The sequence below is a fragment of the Sceloporus undulatus genome, chromosome 2 (assembly GCF_019175285.1).
Source record: "Sceloporus undulatus isolate JIND9_A2432 ecotype Alabama chromosome 2, SceUnd_v1.1, whole genome shotgun sequence".
Lineage (NCBI taxonomy): Eukaryota > Metazoa > Chordata > Lepidosauria > Squamata > Phrynosomatidae > Sceloporus > Sceloporus undulatus.
In genome coordinates, this window is record NC_056523.1 from 21,690,846 (window position 1) to 21,709,209 (window position 18,364).

The following is an 18,364-nucleotide window of genomic DNA, read 5'->3' on the forward strand; positions in this document are numbered from 1 at the left end:
CCACAATTACATTCTAAGAAAGCATGGGATTGGCAATTTAGGGAAGGTGTTATAACTCATCCCTTGGACAACTCAGATGAAGAGGAGGCAGACTGCCAGGACCCTGCTGGTCCTGATAATGGAGCTCTCTCTGAATCTAGGGTGCTGGGGACTCAGGCAGTGGGGGAACCACTCCCTGGTAGGAGATGGCAGAGGCCAAAGAGGCTGAAGACAACATGCCCCCATCCTTTGTTGAGTGACAAAGAGAGAAATGCTGATCCCAACTACTGTTAATAGTAGATGTCAACTCTATTACTGTATATATTCAACTGTAAGTCGACCTCGTGTATAAGTCAAGGGCAGCTTTTGGGGCCAAAATGATGGATTTTGATATAGTAATAATAATAATAATAATAATAATAATAATAATAATATGACCCATAGATAAGTTGAGGGTAAAACTTAGGGGCATGTAACAAAGGATGAAAATAATGAAGCAAAGGAAAACAATGCCAAAGAACAAAATTCCAGGAGGCATAACTGTTTGTGCTCATACTAAAGGCTGGATGGATGAGAGAGTAGAGGAGGGCCAGTGCTTCCAGGACAGAATACACTCTTGCCTTTCATCAGGGGATGGTTCCTTTTTAAAAAATAAGAGTTAAAGTACGGTACTTACATTGACCCATGAATAAGTCCACTCAGGTTTTTTGGGTCAATGTTTTGACCTAAATTTCTAGACATATACATGGGTATATACAGTAGCTACCTGTGGCCTTCAAAAAGCTGCCCATAAATATCCCAGCAGCTCCCTCTCAGCTTTGGTGCTGCCAACCATCTTATCCTATTGGCTGACAGTACTCTCCTGTGTTCATGACTTTGGACTGGTCATGCTTTGACCACTCTGTTTACTCTTTGTTGGCTTTCTGTATCTGGACTACTGACTTGCTCCAATGACTTCTGGACCGGCTGATGACTACCCTTGTGCTTCACTTTTCATCTTGCTCAGATAACCTGTGACTGACCTGGACTTGACTAGCTACCAAATAGCTCTTGCACTCTAACAGCATCTGCTGACTGGTGTATAGGACAGAGCAGTACTTAGTTCTCAGCCAGAGGGCTCTAGGGCCTTGTTGTGTGTTGTGTGCCTCCAAGTAGTTGCCGACTTGTGTTGACCATAAGGCAAAATCTATCTATCTTGGCAAGACTTGTTCAGAGGAGGTACAAACTGGAAACCTCATGACAGCCATGCAGCCATGACAGTTAAAGTGGAATCATAGTGCTATAGCTATGTAGTGTGAAAGGCTCCAGGAACAGCAATTCATCTCTTAAATGGATGGCCGGGGGGGGAGGGGGAGGGGGAGGGATTGCTGAATGTCAAAACAATGTTTATTTTTTTAAAAAAGTTTGCCAGGGAGCATACTGATAATCTGTGTGGTCTTTTGGAGGGGCCCATGGCCAGAAAATTGGTTCCCTGACCCAGCATTGTTGTCCCACTCTGCCAGAAGGAGCCCTAGCTGTAGCGCTATAATTGTGTGGTGTGAAAAGGCCCATGGTGAGTGATATTTAAAGTTTATTAAATTTAATCAATTGATAATCAGTGGGAGCTCCTCCAGCCAGAATTTGTTCTGTGTCCCAAAACTGGACATGCTAATTGGGGACTTTTGGTAGCTGTAGTCCTAAAATATAACTTTTCTAACTTTTGACTGTTGCATAATGACTTATGAAATGAATCAGAACCTGCACAAACCCTCCATTTTCTATCATTCTCCCAGGTAGCTCTTTACTGAAACACTCTTTTTAACTGGTTATTTATGGACATTTGTCAAGAAGAGACAGGGAGTAGGGAGCTGGTTTATACTGATTAGGCCATACCAGAACTGTCTAATCTGACTAGGTAGAGGATTTTAGCATCCCTTGTTGCAGTGTGGAAGAGATTTTTTTTGCCAGAATCCTGTACATTCTTTTGTAAATGGAAATGCCTGGGACTAAACCAGCTGCAAGCTTTCCCGTGCAATGCACATATATTTCTATTAAGAGTTTCTCTCCCAAATATAAAGTGCCTGTATATCACATAATCTGGGGAGGGCATTGTGAGCTCTCCAGAAAACGCTGAACTGCAAATATCAGCAGCCCTAGTAAACATAATCAATGAGGAGAAATGCAGGAGTAGCACTTCAGCAACATCTGAAGGACTCTGCAATTCTTAGGAATGTAGTGGAGTCTCCTTCCTTGGAAGACTTTAAGCAGAGGCTGGATGGCCGTCTGTCTGGGATGCTTTGATTAAGAGTTCCTGCATGGCAGAATGGGGTTGAACTGGAGAGCCCTTGTGATCTCTTCCAACTCTATGATTCTACTCCTGGTATAATCTAAGAGCACATAATCACATGTTAATGGCAATGCCAGAACGGCAGTATTTTCACAGTGGTGCAAAAGCACAGACAACTGCATTGAAAATATTTGGGAGTTATAAGTGCCATACAGGCTGAAGGCTGCACATCTTGATCTAGAAGATGATTTGATCTTGGCTCCAAGGAGGTTACAGGCTAGGAAACAAAGACAGCAGGTAGAACAGAATCCAGAGAAAAGGGGGACATATACCCTCCAACATTTCACAGATGAAAACTGGGGCACATGTGGCTAAGCAACACCAGAGTGTGGCCAAGATGGCAAAAGTTATTAAAGAATAAGAACACATAAGCTAGGAGAGGCTGCAGCAGTTTGCTTTTGACTGAACGTTCTGGGAAAGGCAAGGCTGTCCCCTCTTCTCCTTTCTGTCCTCCTGAGTTAAATGAGTGCAAACTATTTTTGCATTTTTAACTCACTTTGTCAGCAATGAAGTAACAGAATGAGAGAAAACCTAGGACATTTTAGAAGGAGCTGCCAAATGGGGATGACAGAAAATTAAATGGGGCTGTTTCTGAAAAAATCAGAATAGTTGGAAGCTATGTGGATACTGTTTTGTTGTTTTTGTTGAATTAAGATTCACTTGAATGCTCTGAGTGTGAAGAATACAGGAAGGAAAACAGAAAAGTGAAAGTCATGACTTTGAAGTAGTAAAAACATAAGGGAGCTAGCTTTTATTTAGTGAACGAGGAACATGAGAAGCCATGATTTGATGCCAGACTTTGCACTCTTTCACACTACACAGTTATAACACAGTTATAATAGTTATACTACACAGTTATAACAGTTTAATTATCATGGTGCCATCATATGGAATCCTGGGATTTTTAGTTTTATGAGGTATTCTCTGCCAGAGAGGGCTAGTGCCTTTACAAACTGCAAATCCCAGGATTCCACAGGATACAGTCACAGCAGTTAAAGTGGAATCATAGTGCGATAACTGTGTAGTATGTAAGAGATTTTTGCCAGAAGTCTGTACTCTAGGTTACACCTTCTTAACTGTCATATAGGATTCTCTCTTGTGTCATACTTAGAGAAAGTCCAGTGAAATCCATGGGACTTAAATTAGTCATGACTGACTCAAGTCCAACAGTTGTTCATGAGTCTACTGTCAAAGCATTACTAAGCCCTGGGTCATACAGCAAGAAAGGTTAGAAGAGTTAGAGGTTAAGGTCAGGGGGACAATGAAATAATAGAAGACGGCTGATTGCTGAGCTAAACACTAAATGCTGGAGGAACAATGAGGAATATAAGACTGTAAGAAGACCTGGATCAGATCATAGATCTCAGTGTTGTCATGAGGGTTGGTGTCACCCCAGTGTGATAATCCATGCTACCATCCCCAGCCTCAGAGCCACCAGGCCAATGGTCTCTCAGGAATAGACCAGGCTGCTATGGAAGAAAAAAGCTCCAATCTATTTGCCGTTGACTGGTGGATCGGGGCACCCAAAGGGACTGTCCACATCCTGGGTTGTTCTGGTCTACTCATCTTATTCACCAATTCCAAAGGGGTCCAGGTGCCATTCAGTGATGGAAGAGGTCTCCAGGAGTTTGCTGTGGCATGCCAACAGTGTCCTGGCTGACCTCCTTGTTACCTCTGGGCAAGTGCCTTCAGTCTCCAGGAGACCTGATCTACCCATGGAGAGGCATGGCAGTACATAGCACACTGGAAGGCAGACACCCTCTATTGTGTCACTCATTGTGGTCTGCACCCTGCAACCCTTAGACATGCCCCTGATATTCTGATTTCCACAGATGCTAGCCTAGTTTTTCTAGGAAGCCCCTCATGGAAACAGAGAGGAGGAAGCTGCAGAGTCAAATCTGAGGGAACAGATAATAAGGGAAACTCAGAGGGCATACATACTAGGCAGTGATGGCTGGTGTCTCTCATCTCAGTACAGGCAGTGAATCTACTCAAGGGATAGAGGTTAATGCTTTGGAAAGCTTCTTTAAATTTCTGACTAAAATCCTGATTCACTGGCCCACTGGTCACTTATACTAGGTAACGCGGGTTCTGCAGAAGGGAAGTGTTTGTTATCAAGAAAGGAGAGGACAGGGAGGGAAATGAAAGGGGCTAGTTTATCAAAGAAGAGGCCTGGGTACCAGAAGAGGCAAGAGAAGGGAAGGATGGGTGTGGGAAGCCTCGCGATGGGAAAGAGAGAGCCCAGGGCAGGTCCAAAGAAGGAATGGACAAGGGGGATGGGGAGGAAGGGAAGGACGGTAGCATAGGGAGGGGACCAGGTGAAGCAAAGGAGGCTGAGAAGGCAGAGGCAGGCAGGGGAGTTGCAGGTTTGGCAGTGTGGGTGGCAAGGAATGTGGCAGGGGCTGCCCCAGAGCCAGCAGAGGCTTTGTCATTTCCATGGGTGCGCTGGTGGCGGTTGAGGTGGGAGCTGCGGCTAAAACACTTGCCACAGATGCTGCACTTATAGGGCTTCTCCCCGGTGTGGGTACGCTGGTGGATGGTGAGCTCTGAGCGTTGGATGAAGGCCTTGCCACACTCCCCGCAGGCATAGGGCTTCTCACCCAAGTGGATGCGCTGGTGCTTGATAAGGTTGGAGCTGACACTGAAGCACTTCCCGCAGACGTCACAGTGATAGGGCTTCTCCCCAGTGTGCATGCGCTGGTGTTTGGTGAGGTCCGATTTCTGGATGAAGCCCTTGCCACAATCATCACACTTGTAGGGCTTCTCACCCAGATGGGTGCGCTGGTGCTTCAGGAGGTTGGAGCGCACACTGAAGCTCTTGCCACACTCGTTGCACTTATAGGGCTTTTCCCCAGTGTGCATGCGGCGATGTTTGGCCAGTGCTGAGTTCTGGGCAAAGCACTTGCCACAGTCTAGGCAGGAGTAGGGTTTCTCTCCAGTCTGTGTGCCTTGGTGGCGCACACCTTCTCCCCCACCCCTCCCGCACTCACTGCAGGCTGGGCGCCTCCAGAGGAAGCTCTTCCCACAGTCACTGCACTTGCAGGGCAGCAAGTTCCCCCGCTGGCGCTTCCGCCTGGTCCCTCCCAGGCCACAATCCATGCAGCGGCAGGGAGGGTGCTCAGGACTCCGGTGGATGCGCTGGTGCCGCCCGAGGTGGGAGCTCTGAGAGAAGCCCTTGCCACAGTCCTCACACTGGTAGGGCTTGTCGCCAGCATGGATGCGCTGGTGCCGGTCCAAGTGGGAGCTCCATGCAAAGCTCTTGCCACAGTCCTTACATGCATAAGGCTTGGTGGAGTGATCCGGGTGGCGCGTCCGGCGGTGCTGCAGCAGGGCCCCATTCAGCCCAAAGCTCTTGCCACAGTCTTTGCAGACGTAGGGCTTCTCGGCTGCATGGTGAGCCCGTCGGTGCTTGGAAAGTGCTGCATTCTTGCCAAATCCTTTTCCGCAGTCGGCACACTGGTAAGGTTTGGCAGTAGCCTTGCTCACTGGCTTGTCTGTTTTGGCTAAACAGCACCTGCAAGGGATGGTGATCTGGGTATTGCCCAAATGTGTCCGCCGGTGTCGGTCCAGGTGGGAGCTCCAAGCAAAAGCCCGTCCGCAATCCTCACAGGCGTAAGGCTTCTCCCCTGTGTGGATGCGCTGGTGGCGCTCCAGGTGTGAGTTCCAGTTGAAGCCCTTGCCGCATTCACTACACTTGTAGGGTTTCTCCTCCAGGTGCTGCTTTTGGTGTTTGATAAGGTGAGCTGGAAGGCCAAAACTCTTGCCACACACATTGCACTCACAACAGCGGGCCGGGCTTGCGGTACCTTTCTTGCCCATGTGGGTACGTTGGTGCTGGATGAAGGCTGAGCCAACGCTGAAGCTCTTGCCACATTCAGCACAACGGTAGGGTTTGGTGCTGGCGTGCCGTCGTTGGTGGGTGACCAGAGTGGAGTTGAGCCGGAAGCACTTGCCACATTCATTGCACTTGTAGGGTTTCTCCATGCCAGTGCTGGTGTACAACCGTGAACGCTTGCTGAAGCTGAACCCTTTGCCACAATCATGGCATCGGCTGGTGTGGCCTAGCAATCCATGGTGGCCACGCGGGGAGAATTTCTTGAAGCCACGATGTGTGATTGATTTGCATGGCTTCTTCCCCAGGGATTTTTTCAGCTGCTCATCTGAGCAGGGTTGATCCAAGATGTCATTGCTGGCCTTCTGCTCAAACCTGGTGGTCTCTTTAGACTTCTCTGGTACTGAATTCTGCTGAGCATCCATCTTCTCAACTGTGGTGTCACTTCCACCTCCATCTCCTCCTCCCTTTTCTCCATCCTGTTGTGTTACCTCATCTTCTTCCCCTCCTTCTTCCTCATTCCCATTCTCATTGTCACTCACCATCCCATCATCTGCTGGAACAACGAGAGAATCCAGTAACTCCTGAGGTCTGGGAAAAGAAACTTGGGAAAAGGGAAATTGAAAAGGCTGTCATGGGTTTATAGACCTGATATCACAATTCTTCTTTCTCCCTGACTGTCAAAATTCCCTGCTGATTCTCCTCAACTCTACCTTTTCCCAAGAGCATAGCTGGAGGAGGCAAAGGCCCACCTAAATCCTCCACTCCATTTCCCATAGAGGCCAACCAAATGCCTTTGGGTTCACAGACTCCATGAAAGCTGGCTGGCTGGCTGGCTGGCTGGCTGGCTAGCTGACTTTCTCTCTCTCTCTCTCTCTCTCCCTCCCTCCCTCCCTCCCTCCCACTGCACCTTGATACACTCTTGTTGTTATGTGCCTTCAAACTGACTTATGGCAATCCTATCATAAGGCTTTCTTGGCAAGATTTATTCAAAGGAGGCATGCCATGGCCCTCTGTTAAGGCTGGGAGAGTGAGACTTGCCCAAGGTTATCCAATACATTTCAATGGTTGAATGGGGATTCAAATCATGGTCTCCTCGAATCTCAATGTAACACTTAAACCACTATACCACAGTGGCTGTACCTTACTAGATGTAATTTAAGATTCACCAAGCACAGCAAATGAGGTTGAGAATGAAAAGATTCTAAAAGTTTTGTTGTTGCTGAGTACTGGAACAAAAAAGCAACTAATATTGGTTGCATACACAAAAGTGGGCTCCTGGTTATCCTGATCTTTCCTCATTTCTGGCAATATAATTGGGGCTCAGGATAGGAATGCTGATGTTTTAAACACTGATTTTCAGAAACTTTTGCTGATTCCTGAGAAGTGACTGAAAAATCTACCGGTACAGATATTCCTCCCAGTCCTGCAATAGTGATTCCCACAGTTGTGCTCAGCAGGGGCTACTCAATTGCATTAAAGCTCTAAATATGATAGCAGTTCCATGCAGCCATCCTGATTAGATTCCTATCAAATCTTGCTGTGCCATCCTGCAGAGAGCTTGGAAAAGTTACTTTTTGGGACAACAGCTACCAAAATCCGTCTAGCTACTACAGCCATGCACCTGATGGCTGGGGGCTCCTGGAATATGCGGCTAAAAATAATATTTACAAGCTCTGAGCCAGTGCTTGGGAACACACTACTTTTTTTTCTCCTTTGAAAGACCCAAAGGAATGAAAATTCTTATCAAAGTCCCCTTCTCTCAGATTCAGTTTCATCACTGTAAAACAGTGTAAACCAATGCAAGATATGTTTTATTTTTTAAGCAATTAGCACATGTTAAGGTGCATCTACAGTGCAGAAATAATAAGAGATTGACACCACTTTAAATGCTGTAGCTACAGATCCTGGGATCTGTAGCTTTACAAGGTCTTTAGCCTTCTCTGCCAAAGAGTACTGGTGGGCCTCACAAAACTACAAATCCTAGGATTCTGTTGGATGAAGCTGTGCCAGTTAAAATGGTGTCAAACTGCATTATATCTACAGTGTAGTGCAGACTAGTTCAATCTGCCCACAGAAGCACAGGGACAAACTTGGATATTTTTGGAGAGAGAGTAGGGAGTCACATAGGTAATGCTATTTAAATCTACATAGCAGAGGGGTTGGTATTCCCAAAGCAACCTGGCAGATCTGGCTTCTCATCTGCAAACAATTAAAAAGGAACTGCAAAGAAAGGGTGATCACCTAGCAACCATCAAATCTGTATCTGATTTCCTTTCTCCTTCCCCCAACCTGCTTTCTTTTTTGCCGCTCCAACTCACTTCATTTTCTTTGGATCCCTAAGCGTTTTGCTGCTTAATCTAACTCCTTTCCAGATTTGGCTACTGGAAAATGGGCTTCTGAGGAAACAGAAATTGTGCCTGAGACACTATTCCTCCTTTGACCAGCCTGATGGGCTTTCACCCACACAGAAAGTTCCTATCTTCAGCAAAACATTTCCTTATTGATCCAGCTGTCAATACATGTTGAGTCTCCCTTAGCCAGAATTCCAAAATCTGAAATACTCTAAAATCCAAGATTGGATGGCTGAGACAGTGACACCTTTGCTTTCTGATGTTTCAATGCACACAGATTTTGTTTCATGCATAAAATTATTAAAAAATACTGTGTATAAAATTACCTTCAGCTTCAGCTATGTGCATAAAGTGTATATGAAACATAAATTAATTTCATGTTTAGACTTGGGTCCCATCTCCAAGATATATCCTTAAGTATATGCAAATATTCCAAAATCTGAAAAAATCCAAAATCCAAAACACTTCAAGTCCCAGGCATTTCAGATAAGGAGACTCAACCTGTATGAAATTCTGAATGGTTTAGAAGGTTTTTTTCAGTTCAGTGTCACTTCATGGGCCCCATTAGGCCCTAACTAGAGCTTGGAAAAGTTACTTCTATGGATGTGAGCTTCCAAAAGCCCACACTAGCCATATTAATTAGGGAATTCTGCAGGAAGGGGGGTACTTTTCCAAACTTTGGCCCTAACATGACCGTAACAACTTGCTTGCTAGTCATAGCACCTAGGAGTACTATGCAAGCAAATGCATCAAACACCACACATAGGGTTGCCATCCCTGAGGACCTCCAAACTAGGAAAATGACAGTTTTAAAAATGTAGGACATTTTTTTAAAATTTCCTGGCCGGAAATAAAAAAAAGGTCTACATTTTTAAACCTGTCCAAGGCTGGCTGGGGGCCGGGGAGACGCGTCTCCAAGCCCGGCCAGGCCCTGGAGGACTCGGCGATCGCGGAGCCCTTCCAGGGCCTGGCTGGGGCCTGGGAGACAGCGTCTCCAAGCCCAGACAGGCCTTGGTGGGACTCCGCAATCGCAGAGTGGCCTCGTGGGGGGGGGGGGGAATCCCGGGGGTGTGCCAAACCGGTTCGGACAGTGCGGACTCGCCCCCAAACCGGGAAAGTCCCGCCCCCAGGTGGGATATGGAACCCTAATCACACAGAGGGTGATCAGATGTACTCCTTTTCCAAAACATGTGCTCCATTTAAGGCCTTCTGTCTAGGAAGAAACCAAAATGTCCTCCATTTTAATATGACCAAGAAGCAATTCATTTGTATTTAATGAGTGTTTTTAGTTTTTTATTTGGAATGGTCAGATATTTTTTCTTGCATGTTCACAATTTTGGAGTGCTTTGGTCCTCCTTAGCAGTTCTGACATCTGGTCACCCTCACCATGCAGGCAAATCCTATTGCCTTCTTCCCACTCGGCAATACATGATGGCTCTTTCCCACTCTGCCAATACGTTATGGCCAGCTAAGCCAGATATCCTCCCCTGATTTTATTGAGCAACTCTGAAGCCCCCACCAGGGAACGTTTGCTCATCTCTTCCAAAGTGAGATTCACAAGCATTTGGAGTTTATGGCTGTTATCCAATTAGAGACATACCCCTGTTTCACAGAGAGTAGGCAGCATCACAGAAGCATCTAGATGTATCACCATAGTCAGACTTGAAATAATGATAGAAGTGTTGGAACCGCCAAAGGACCCCGGCAGATCTTAGTGCTCATCTCATATTTTTGCATCTGGCTACAGGGAGATGCTTCTGTGATCCTGTCCACTTCCCATGAAGCGGTGTGGGCTTTGGGCACTGTAGAGGAAAGAAGGTATTACATACCCTGGCAGCACCCAAAAACGGTGTGTGTCTGCATGTGTGTAAGAGATACTTACTCATGTATATGTCCCTAATAGGACGCCAGTCATAACTCCAAATGCATCTGAATCTCACCTTGGATGAGATGTGCAAAGTTCCCCATCTCACCTTAACCGGAATAACCAATCTCTTAACAATACCCTACACAGTGGCAGCTGGTGGCTCTCATATTGGGGGTGAGTGGGACATGGTGAATCTGCTCCAGGTTTTCATCCAAATTTTAAAATTGGTGACCCTATTTTGGGAATAGTGTTTGACAGCTGGAATACCTCCTTTAAACATCAGACTAAAATCCAGAATAGATCACCATCCCACTGACTCTGTGCATGCATGCAAGGCTGTCAGCTGGAGAGGGATGCTCAAGAGCAAGAACAACAAGTGTTTTGCAGCCTTTGGGTCCTCCATCCTATTTCCCAGCATGCTTACTTACCTGGTGCCAAGCCTCTCCTCCTGTGTGATTCAGCAAAAGCAGTTATCCGGGGCCAGCTGATTGCAATTTCCTCTGCTGTGGGGTTAGGGAGAACATGAGGAGGGAAGGGAAGATGTAATTTAGAAAGATATTACATGTAGTGTCTTGATTTCTACTCCCAAATCTTCCTGATTTAGTTTGGATAAACATTCCTAACTTCAAAACACTATGTATTTTGTGCAACTGCACCTACCTGAAACACAGTTACAGTTACTCAAGTATAAGGCCTACTCTACATATCTAGCAAAAGTGAGTACATTGGACCACTTTAGATTGTTCATGATGGACCATCTTTTCTAAGAGTTTCAGGTAGGATTTCCCTCTATGCTACAAGACTCTTGTAAGGATTACTAAATGTGGTATGCAAAGTGCTTTAAACATATGACATTACTGTACTGTGTAACCAGTTTTGACAATTATGAGGGGTGGGAACATTTTTTGTTTTGCTTGGGATGTCTGTTTTTTGTTTTGTTTTAAATATGTAAATATGATCAGAGTTTGCTAAATCTTGCATCAAATTCAGCCACTGCTGCCACCGTTTTGCAGGACGACAGAGGGAAGACCATGGACTTGAATATTTCACTTTCAGTCATTTGTTTCTTAGCTCAGCACTTTCCTCACCCACTCTCAAAAACAGGATAGAAAATAATGCTGGCCTAGTCTTACACAGATATAGATTATATAAAGATGATCTGTTAAAGTGATTAGAGTATTCTCAAGTGTTAAATACTATGTGGTATCACAGAAACAGGGAATTGTAAAAATAAATAAATAAATATGTGAAGTTTAATTATTTATTTAGAACATTTATATCCTCCTCTTCAACCCAAAAGGTCCTCATAATGGCTTACAAATTGTTAATTTGATAATTCAAAAATTAAATCAATTTGAGTTAGTAGAGTATCTAAAAGATGTACTCTTCAACTCATGAAACTTTCTGTGTTCCGCACAGATAGATAAATAAATAGACATATATGGACTGATTTTTTTAATTAAAGGTTTACACAGAATAAGATATTTGTGTCTACAGCTGTCATCAGTCCCACCTAGCATAACCAATGGTAAGGGATTATGGGAGCTGAAGTCCAAAACACTCAGAAGACCAAAGTCTCCTTGCTTCTGTTGTACAAGAACAAGAGAAAAGCTCTGCTGGACTAGGCCAGAATCCACGATTATTTTTTAATAGTAGTTGAGAAGCCAACAAGTGAGACCTGCAGGCAATAACTTTCTACATGTGATGCAATACAGTACTTAATATTCAATGGTAAATTATTTCTGAGCATGACAGTTCACTCCATGGCTAATAGCTCTGGCTAAACCTGTCTTACATGTGTAAGTATACTGAAAGACCTCTAAACCAGACATTAGACAAAACAACTTCTCTAAGAGTGGTTTGCTTCACTGTTTTGATACAATGGTTCCTTTGCAATATCTATCTCAACAGGAGAGAAAAGGAACTCTTACCCAGAGAGATCACATTCTCATAATTCTCCTGCATGACGTCACTCTGCAACTCAGGATAAGCTTCCACTGTGCTTTACCTGGAGAAAGATACACTATCAACCACTTCTTTGCTGGTCACATTAACTCTTGCAATAACAGTGTCCCTGCCTCTCTGTGCTCCTCCCTATCCATCACCCTTCTTTTCCAATCAGACTGATAACAACCATGCCAAGATGTCATAACTAGCCAATCTAGGAAAAGAAACATTAAACCCACCATGAGAACTCCACTACGTAACATAGTGGCAACTGTCACCCAGAGGACTTTTTCATTGGCCGCCCCAGATTGTAGAATGACCTGCTGGGAGACACACTGTCTGAATTTAAAACAGTATTAAATACCTGTTTCTTCCGGCCTGCCTAGCTATTTTAAACTATGAATTTTAAATTGATATATTTATTTATTTTTTGTCTGGATAATTTTAGTTTGACCCCCCTCTACTCTCTCATCCATCCAGCCTTAAGAGTAAGGACAAAGAGTTATGTCTGTTGGAATTTTGTAAGTTCTTTGACATTGTTTTGCTTTGTCCTTTAGATCCTTTGCTACATACTCCTAGGTTTTACCTTCAACTTATCCATGCGTCATAGCAAAATCAATAATTTTGGCCCCAAAACTTGCCCTCGACTTGTACATGAAGTTGACTTATATTCAGGTATATACAGTAAGCAAGCCTTCTGATGTCCTTTGTACATAGTTTGGCCACCCAGCTTAACTCTACGATGTACCATTCCTTGTTCTGCAGTGGTGTGGACCAGTGCCTGAAGGATTAGTTTCAGAGACCTGTAAAACATGGGGTTTGCTTGGGAAAGAAGTGCTGTGTTCCTTCCAGAGAACCACTGAGTCTTGATAGAAGACAGAGCTCATTCTGGATGAAGAGAGTTTTCATCTTGGGTACCCTGCATGTAAAGGTTGTTGCTTGTTGAGAATAGACCCCTATCTGGTAAGAATATAAGTGCTATAATGTTCTAGACTGGTGGTTTTGTGAAAGCATTCAGTTCTCTGTGGAGATTTCACATGGGGAACCAGTGTACCATCAGTGGCTTCAGCAAGGAGGATGAGGGATGAAAAAACAGTGGTGCTGTAGTTCCTGGAAGCACTGTGCAGAGTGCTGATGTCTGCCTTTTGAGAGGGTTTGGCTGTATACCTAATTTTTTTCATTCCTTTGACTTCTCAATTTTGACTGACCTTCAACTTTTCCACATTGTAGAAATAAAATAAGTTGACACACTTTAACTGTCATGGCTCCATCCTATGGAATCCAAGGATTTGTAGTTTGGTGAGGTTTTCAGCCTGGTCTGTCAGAGACCTCTGGTGTTCACCAAACTTAAAATCCCAGTAGTCTGTAGAATAGAGTCTTAGTAGTTAAAGTAGTATCAAACTGCTTTATTTTTGCAATGTGGATACATCCAAAGTCCTAGACATGATGCTGTAACTCAGCGAAGTCTAGATCATGTATTTGGACATGTTTCCAGGTATTTCCTGGTAGTGGACAGCATAATAAAATTTACTAGGTTATTGATCTGTTTAAATGCATTTGCAGGTCTGTATTGACTTCAACCCTTTTGAAAATATACACCTTTCAAGACAATCTGAATGTTAGACTTGTATGTACTGGAGAAGCTTCCACTCATGAACATTTTGAATGAGAGGGTGAACACCTAGTAACAGATCCTTTAAAAAAATACCCTGTGTTCCCCTTTACCCAGTGTCCATGATTTACCCCCTCAACTGTGCTCCTTGGCCAGGTACTTTTAGCTGCATGCTCACTGGCTGTGAAATGGGCCTTAGTTGAGGGCTTTTCTACATCCCATGATGGGAGAAGTGTGTCATATTAGGCAGGACTTTATGGGGCTGGCCTTGGAAGTGGGCTTTTGCCCTGAACTGGTTCTCACCATGAATGGAGAAGTTATCTGACAGTTTTGGATCCTTTCTATGCCCCATAGAATGGATTTTGGGGTTTGCCTCATACAATTAAATCCTTGTCTCTTTGACTGTGCGGTGGGCAGGACATTGAGAGATGAGAGGCAGATGTAAGGATAGTTAGCGGGAGGAAAGAATAACATAGGATCTGGGATAAAGCTGGGGAAAACGACAGTGCCTTGGTAATGCTCTGCTGTGCTCCTTTCCATATTTAGCACATCTGATCAGCATGGTCATGCTTACTGAAACATGTGAGAGAAGTAATGCACACAGGGATAGCACTGCACTGTTTCTTTATAAATTGCTTTCTTGCTTTCCCTTGCACATTGGAGACCAAGAAATCCATATGTAAATTTCATGTATGAGAAGGACGATGCAAGGTTAGGATATCTAAAATTTTATGTCTGGATAATTTCAATGTGTAATGATCATTTTAATCCTATGTTATATGTTTTAACCTATTTGTTTAACTAGAGTTGCCTGTTTAATATATGCTATATTTTAATCTATATTGTACACCACCTTGAGCCTTGGGAAGAGTCATAGAATTGTGGAGTTGGAAGAGACCACAAGGGCCATCCAGTCCAACTCCCTGCCATGCAGGAACTCTCAATCAAAGCATCCCCAACAGATGTTTAAAGACCTCTAAGGAAGGAGACTCTACTACACTCCAAGGGAAGAGTGTGTTCTACTGTCAAACAGCCCGTACTGTCAGACAGTTCCTCCTAATGTTGAGGTGGAATACCTTTTCCTGTAGATTGCATCCATTGCTCCGGGTCCTAGTCTCTGGAGCAGCAGAAAACAAGCTAGCTCCCTCCTCAATATGACATCCCTTCAAATATTTAAACAGGGCTATCATATCACCTCTTAACCTTCTCTTCTCCAGGCTAAACATCCCCAGCTCCCTAAGTTGTTCCTCATAGGGCATGGTGAGGTGGGTAAGAATTAAGATTGATGATGATGATTTGTTTTGTGCTACAAATGAACAGACACCCCTCAACAAATTCATCAGGAAGATATGCAAGATTTTTGCAATTTGAACAACTGACACAAATATGCATCTTCTATTTCTTTCTTGTTCTGTCTTTGCCAACCTTCTAAGTAGTAGCTACCATCACATCTTCAAGGAGAGAAGTGTAAATGTTAATTAGGTTGTGCATAGGCAATTCACTTAACCAACCAGTGTGGGGCATGGCTGCACAACTGAGCAGCAGAACACAAAATCTGCATGCAAAAGAATCCACATCCAGTCCTTGATGTCTCCAGTTAAAATCATTAGGTAGCAGGGGATGTGAAAGCTCTTTGGCTGAAACCCTAGAGACCCACTGCCAGACTGAATAGAGTAGAGGTTGCCAGTCTCAGATTCACAGAGTGAATCTGCCAGAATCAACATCCAGTATCCCTTATGTCATGCTGGCTGGGGCTTCTGGGAGCTGAGGTCCAACAAGATTGGGACACTCGGTTTTGAGAACTACAGCAATGGAGGTTTAGACATCCTATTGCTCACCACAATTCACATAGGCTCCAGACATCATGGAAACTGGAGACCACTGCATCTGAATGGCAACGTTACTCACTCTACCTAGTATCAGGATTATTTGGTCAAAAGGCGGGATACAAAAGCAACTAATAAATTACCAGTAAGGTACCTCTGAATGTAGTGTAATTCCTAGCTCATGCTGCCATGAGACCCAGACACCTCAACTTGTGGCTTCAATGGCAGTGGGGCTGTAAGTTCACTCAGGAGTTTGACCCAAGTGTTAAAGGGGCTAGTTAAAGTGTGAAACCCTATGTTCTATCCACAAATTCAGCACCTTTGGATACTCATCATAAAACCCGGAGTGGATTCACCACCCCACAGTCTTGGGAGCCACCAGCTGCCAGGTATCGGAGGGCCCCTGGTTTGGGAAGGCTGTCCTAGGGGCTCCCTTGGACACTTTGCGTGAACTCCAGAGAATTAACTGTAGGGCTAAGACTGTGACCTGATGTGTTTAGAACAGGCATGAATAACTACAGTAGGCTTGGGAGCCAATCGTGCATCCCTGACATCTTATGAGGCCTACAGAGATTATTTTTTAAAATGTCAAAATAGGGGGCACAGAAATAGAAGGGAATCTACTTCTGGTTTTAACAAACAGTGGATGCGTTTAAAAATATTCAAAACTGCAGGTGAATTGTGACAGCCAGTATGACGCAGTGATTTCAGCATTGGGCTATGACTCTGGAGACCAGGGTTTGGTTCCTAGCTTGGCCACAAAACCCACTGGATGACCTTGGACAAGTTACATGCTCTCAGCCTCAGGGAAACGCATTGGCAGACCTCCTCTGAACAAATCTTGCCAAGAAAACCCTCATGATAGGTTTGCCTTAGGATTGCCATAAGTCTGAAATGACTTGAAGGTACACAACAACAAGCAGATGAATTTCTACTGTTGGACATTGCTATGGAAAAGTAGTTCAGGGAAATGATGGGTGATCAGAGTTCCAAAATGCAGCTTTGAGGCCCAAATGCAACCTCCAGGCCACAATTTGCCCACTGCTCATTTAGGAAGTGTCAATATGCCACCTCAGAGTGGTAGAGTCTCCTTCTTTGGAGGTCTTTAAACAGAGGTTGGAAGGCCATCTGTCAGGGGTGCTATGATTGTATGTTCCTGCATGGCAGATTCTCTTATTCTTTTGTTGGAGGTTTTTAAACAGAGGTTGGATTGTCATCTGTCAGGGGTACCAGCATCAGAAAGAGGGTTTGGAATGGATGGCCATTTGGGTCTTTTCCAACTTTAGGTTTCTAGGAGGGCTTTTGAGGAAATTCAGATGGCAATCTCATTGACAGCATCCCATAATCCTTCCCCTGGCCTACCTCACAAAACTGATTTTATTTTTAAAGTCCCCCCTCTCTGTGTATATGCATGCAAGGCCAACTCACAGGATAAATGGCCACAGGCCATTGAAAGGCAGAGAAGTGGGAGCTTAGGGACTCATAGAGCCAGAAGAGAGACCCCAAAGGCCCATCCATTGCAACCCAATCCTGCCAGGCAGGGAGACACCATCCAAGCATCCCCTGTGACAGATGGGTCCAAAACCCACTGCAAAAATAATCCAGGTTGAAGTCGCATGCACTGCCCTGGCTCAGTGCTAGGGAATTTGGGGAACTGTAGTGCCCCAGAGCTCTCTGACAGAGAAGGCCAAATGTCTCCCAATTCCCAGGAATCCCTAGCATTGAGCCAGGGCAGGTCCAAGCGGTCTCAAACTGGATGCTCCCTGTTCAGGAGCAGGGCCACCCAGCCCACTCAAAATCCTTCCTCCTTCATTTCTTTCTATTATTATTATTATTATTATTATTATTATTAAGATTTATATATCAAGCGCTATAGGTTTACACACCTGTCTTGTCCGTTTTGACATTCTCAACTGCATTGTTTTATTGTTATGGTTTATTGTTGTGATTTATTGGTTATGGTGGGTGGGTTTATGGGGTATTGTAGTTGATTGTATTTTAATGCTTTTTAATACTATCGTAAGCCGCCTCGATCTCATTGGACAGCTGGGGTATAAATAAATTTTATTATTATTATTACACAGCGATCAATTAAAATAAAATGCAATACAATAAAAGAAAGACCTGCCAGTGGCATACCCTCTATGAAGAACAATGGAGATTAATACATATATTAAATCAGAAGCAATGAAATAAACAGCACAGGTTAAAAGCAGCCTAGGCTAATTCCCCTTGTTATCCCCAGCCTCCTTCCCTGGGTGTCCTCCTCCATCCCTCCATCCCTGCCAGACCTTCCCTCCTTACCTTGAGGGAGATGCCTGGAAGGTTGCCTTGGGCCAAGGGTGATGCTGCTCCTTTCTGGCCTGCCAAGATCAGGGTCAAGCTCTGGGGCCCAAACCTGGAGGGCCTTTGCTTCCCATGATCCCTGCAGCCCTTGGGTCTGAATCCTCCCTTCCCTTTCAATGGGAGGGATTCAGTATGCCTGCTTCTCCTGGCAGCCTCTGGGAATTGCCTGGTCCCTCCATCCTTGGATGGATGGATGGCTTGCAGGCTCCAGGGCGATCCTTGCAAGAAGAGCAAGTGCCTTTGGTTGCAGACCGGTTTGCAATTGGAAGGACACA

At 44.6% G+C, this 18,364-nt stretch overlaps 1 protein-coding gene across 3 annotated transcripts; it reads right to left on the reverse strand.

Moving 5' to 3' along the window:
- Positions 1 to 682: 682 nt before the first annotated feature.
- Positions 683 to 18,328, reverse strand: LOC121920264 (zinc finger protein 345-like). 3 transcript variants are annotated; one of them, XM_042447380.1, is made up of 4 exons: positions 18,048 to 18,328; positions 12,290 to 12,366; positions 10,787 to 10,861; positions 683 to 6,690 (listed from the first exon to the last, which is right to left on the reverse strand). In XM_042447380.1, exons 2-4 carry the CDS (start codon positions 12,321 to 12,323, stop codon positions 4,457 to 4,459), a joined length of 2,343 nt encoding a protein of 780 aa, XP_042303314.1. In that variant the 5' UTR covers positions 12,324 to 12,366; positions 18,048 to 18,328; the 3' UTR covers positions 683 to 4,456. The 3 variants fall into 3 exon arrangements, with proteins under 3 accessions (XP_042303314.1, XP_042303313.1, XP_042303312.1); XM_042447379.1 differs by having other exon boundaries at positions 683 to 6,693; XM_042447378.1 differs by having other exon boundaries at positions 683 to 6,741.
- Positions 18,329 to 18,364: the final 36 nt, after the last annotated feature.

Coding starts and splice junctions, on each gene's coding strand:
- LOC121920264 (XM_042447378.1), bottom strand. CDS start 12,323: ATGCAGGAGAATTATGAGAATGTGATCTCTCTGG. Junction 10,862..12,289: donor TGAGAATGTGATCTCTCTGG/GTAAGAGTTCCT, acceptor CTAACCCCACAG/CAGAGGAAATTGCAATCAGC. Junction 6,742..10,786: donor GAGGAGAGGCTTGGCACCAG/GTAAGTAAGCAT, acceptor CCTTTTCCCAAG/TTTCTTTTCCCAGACCTCAG.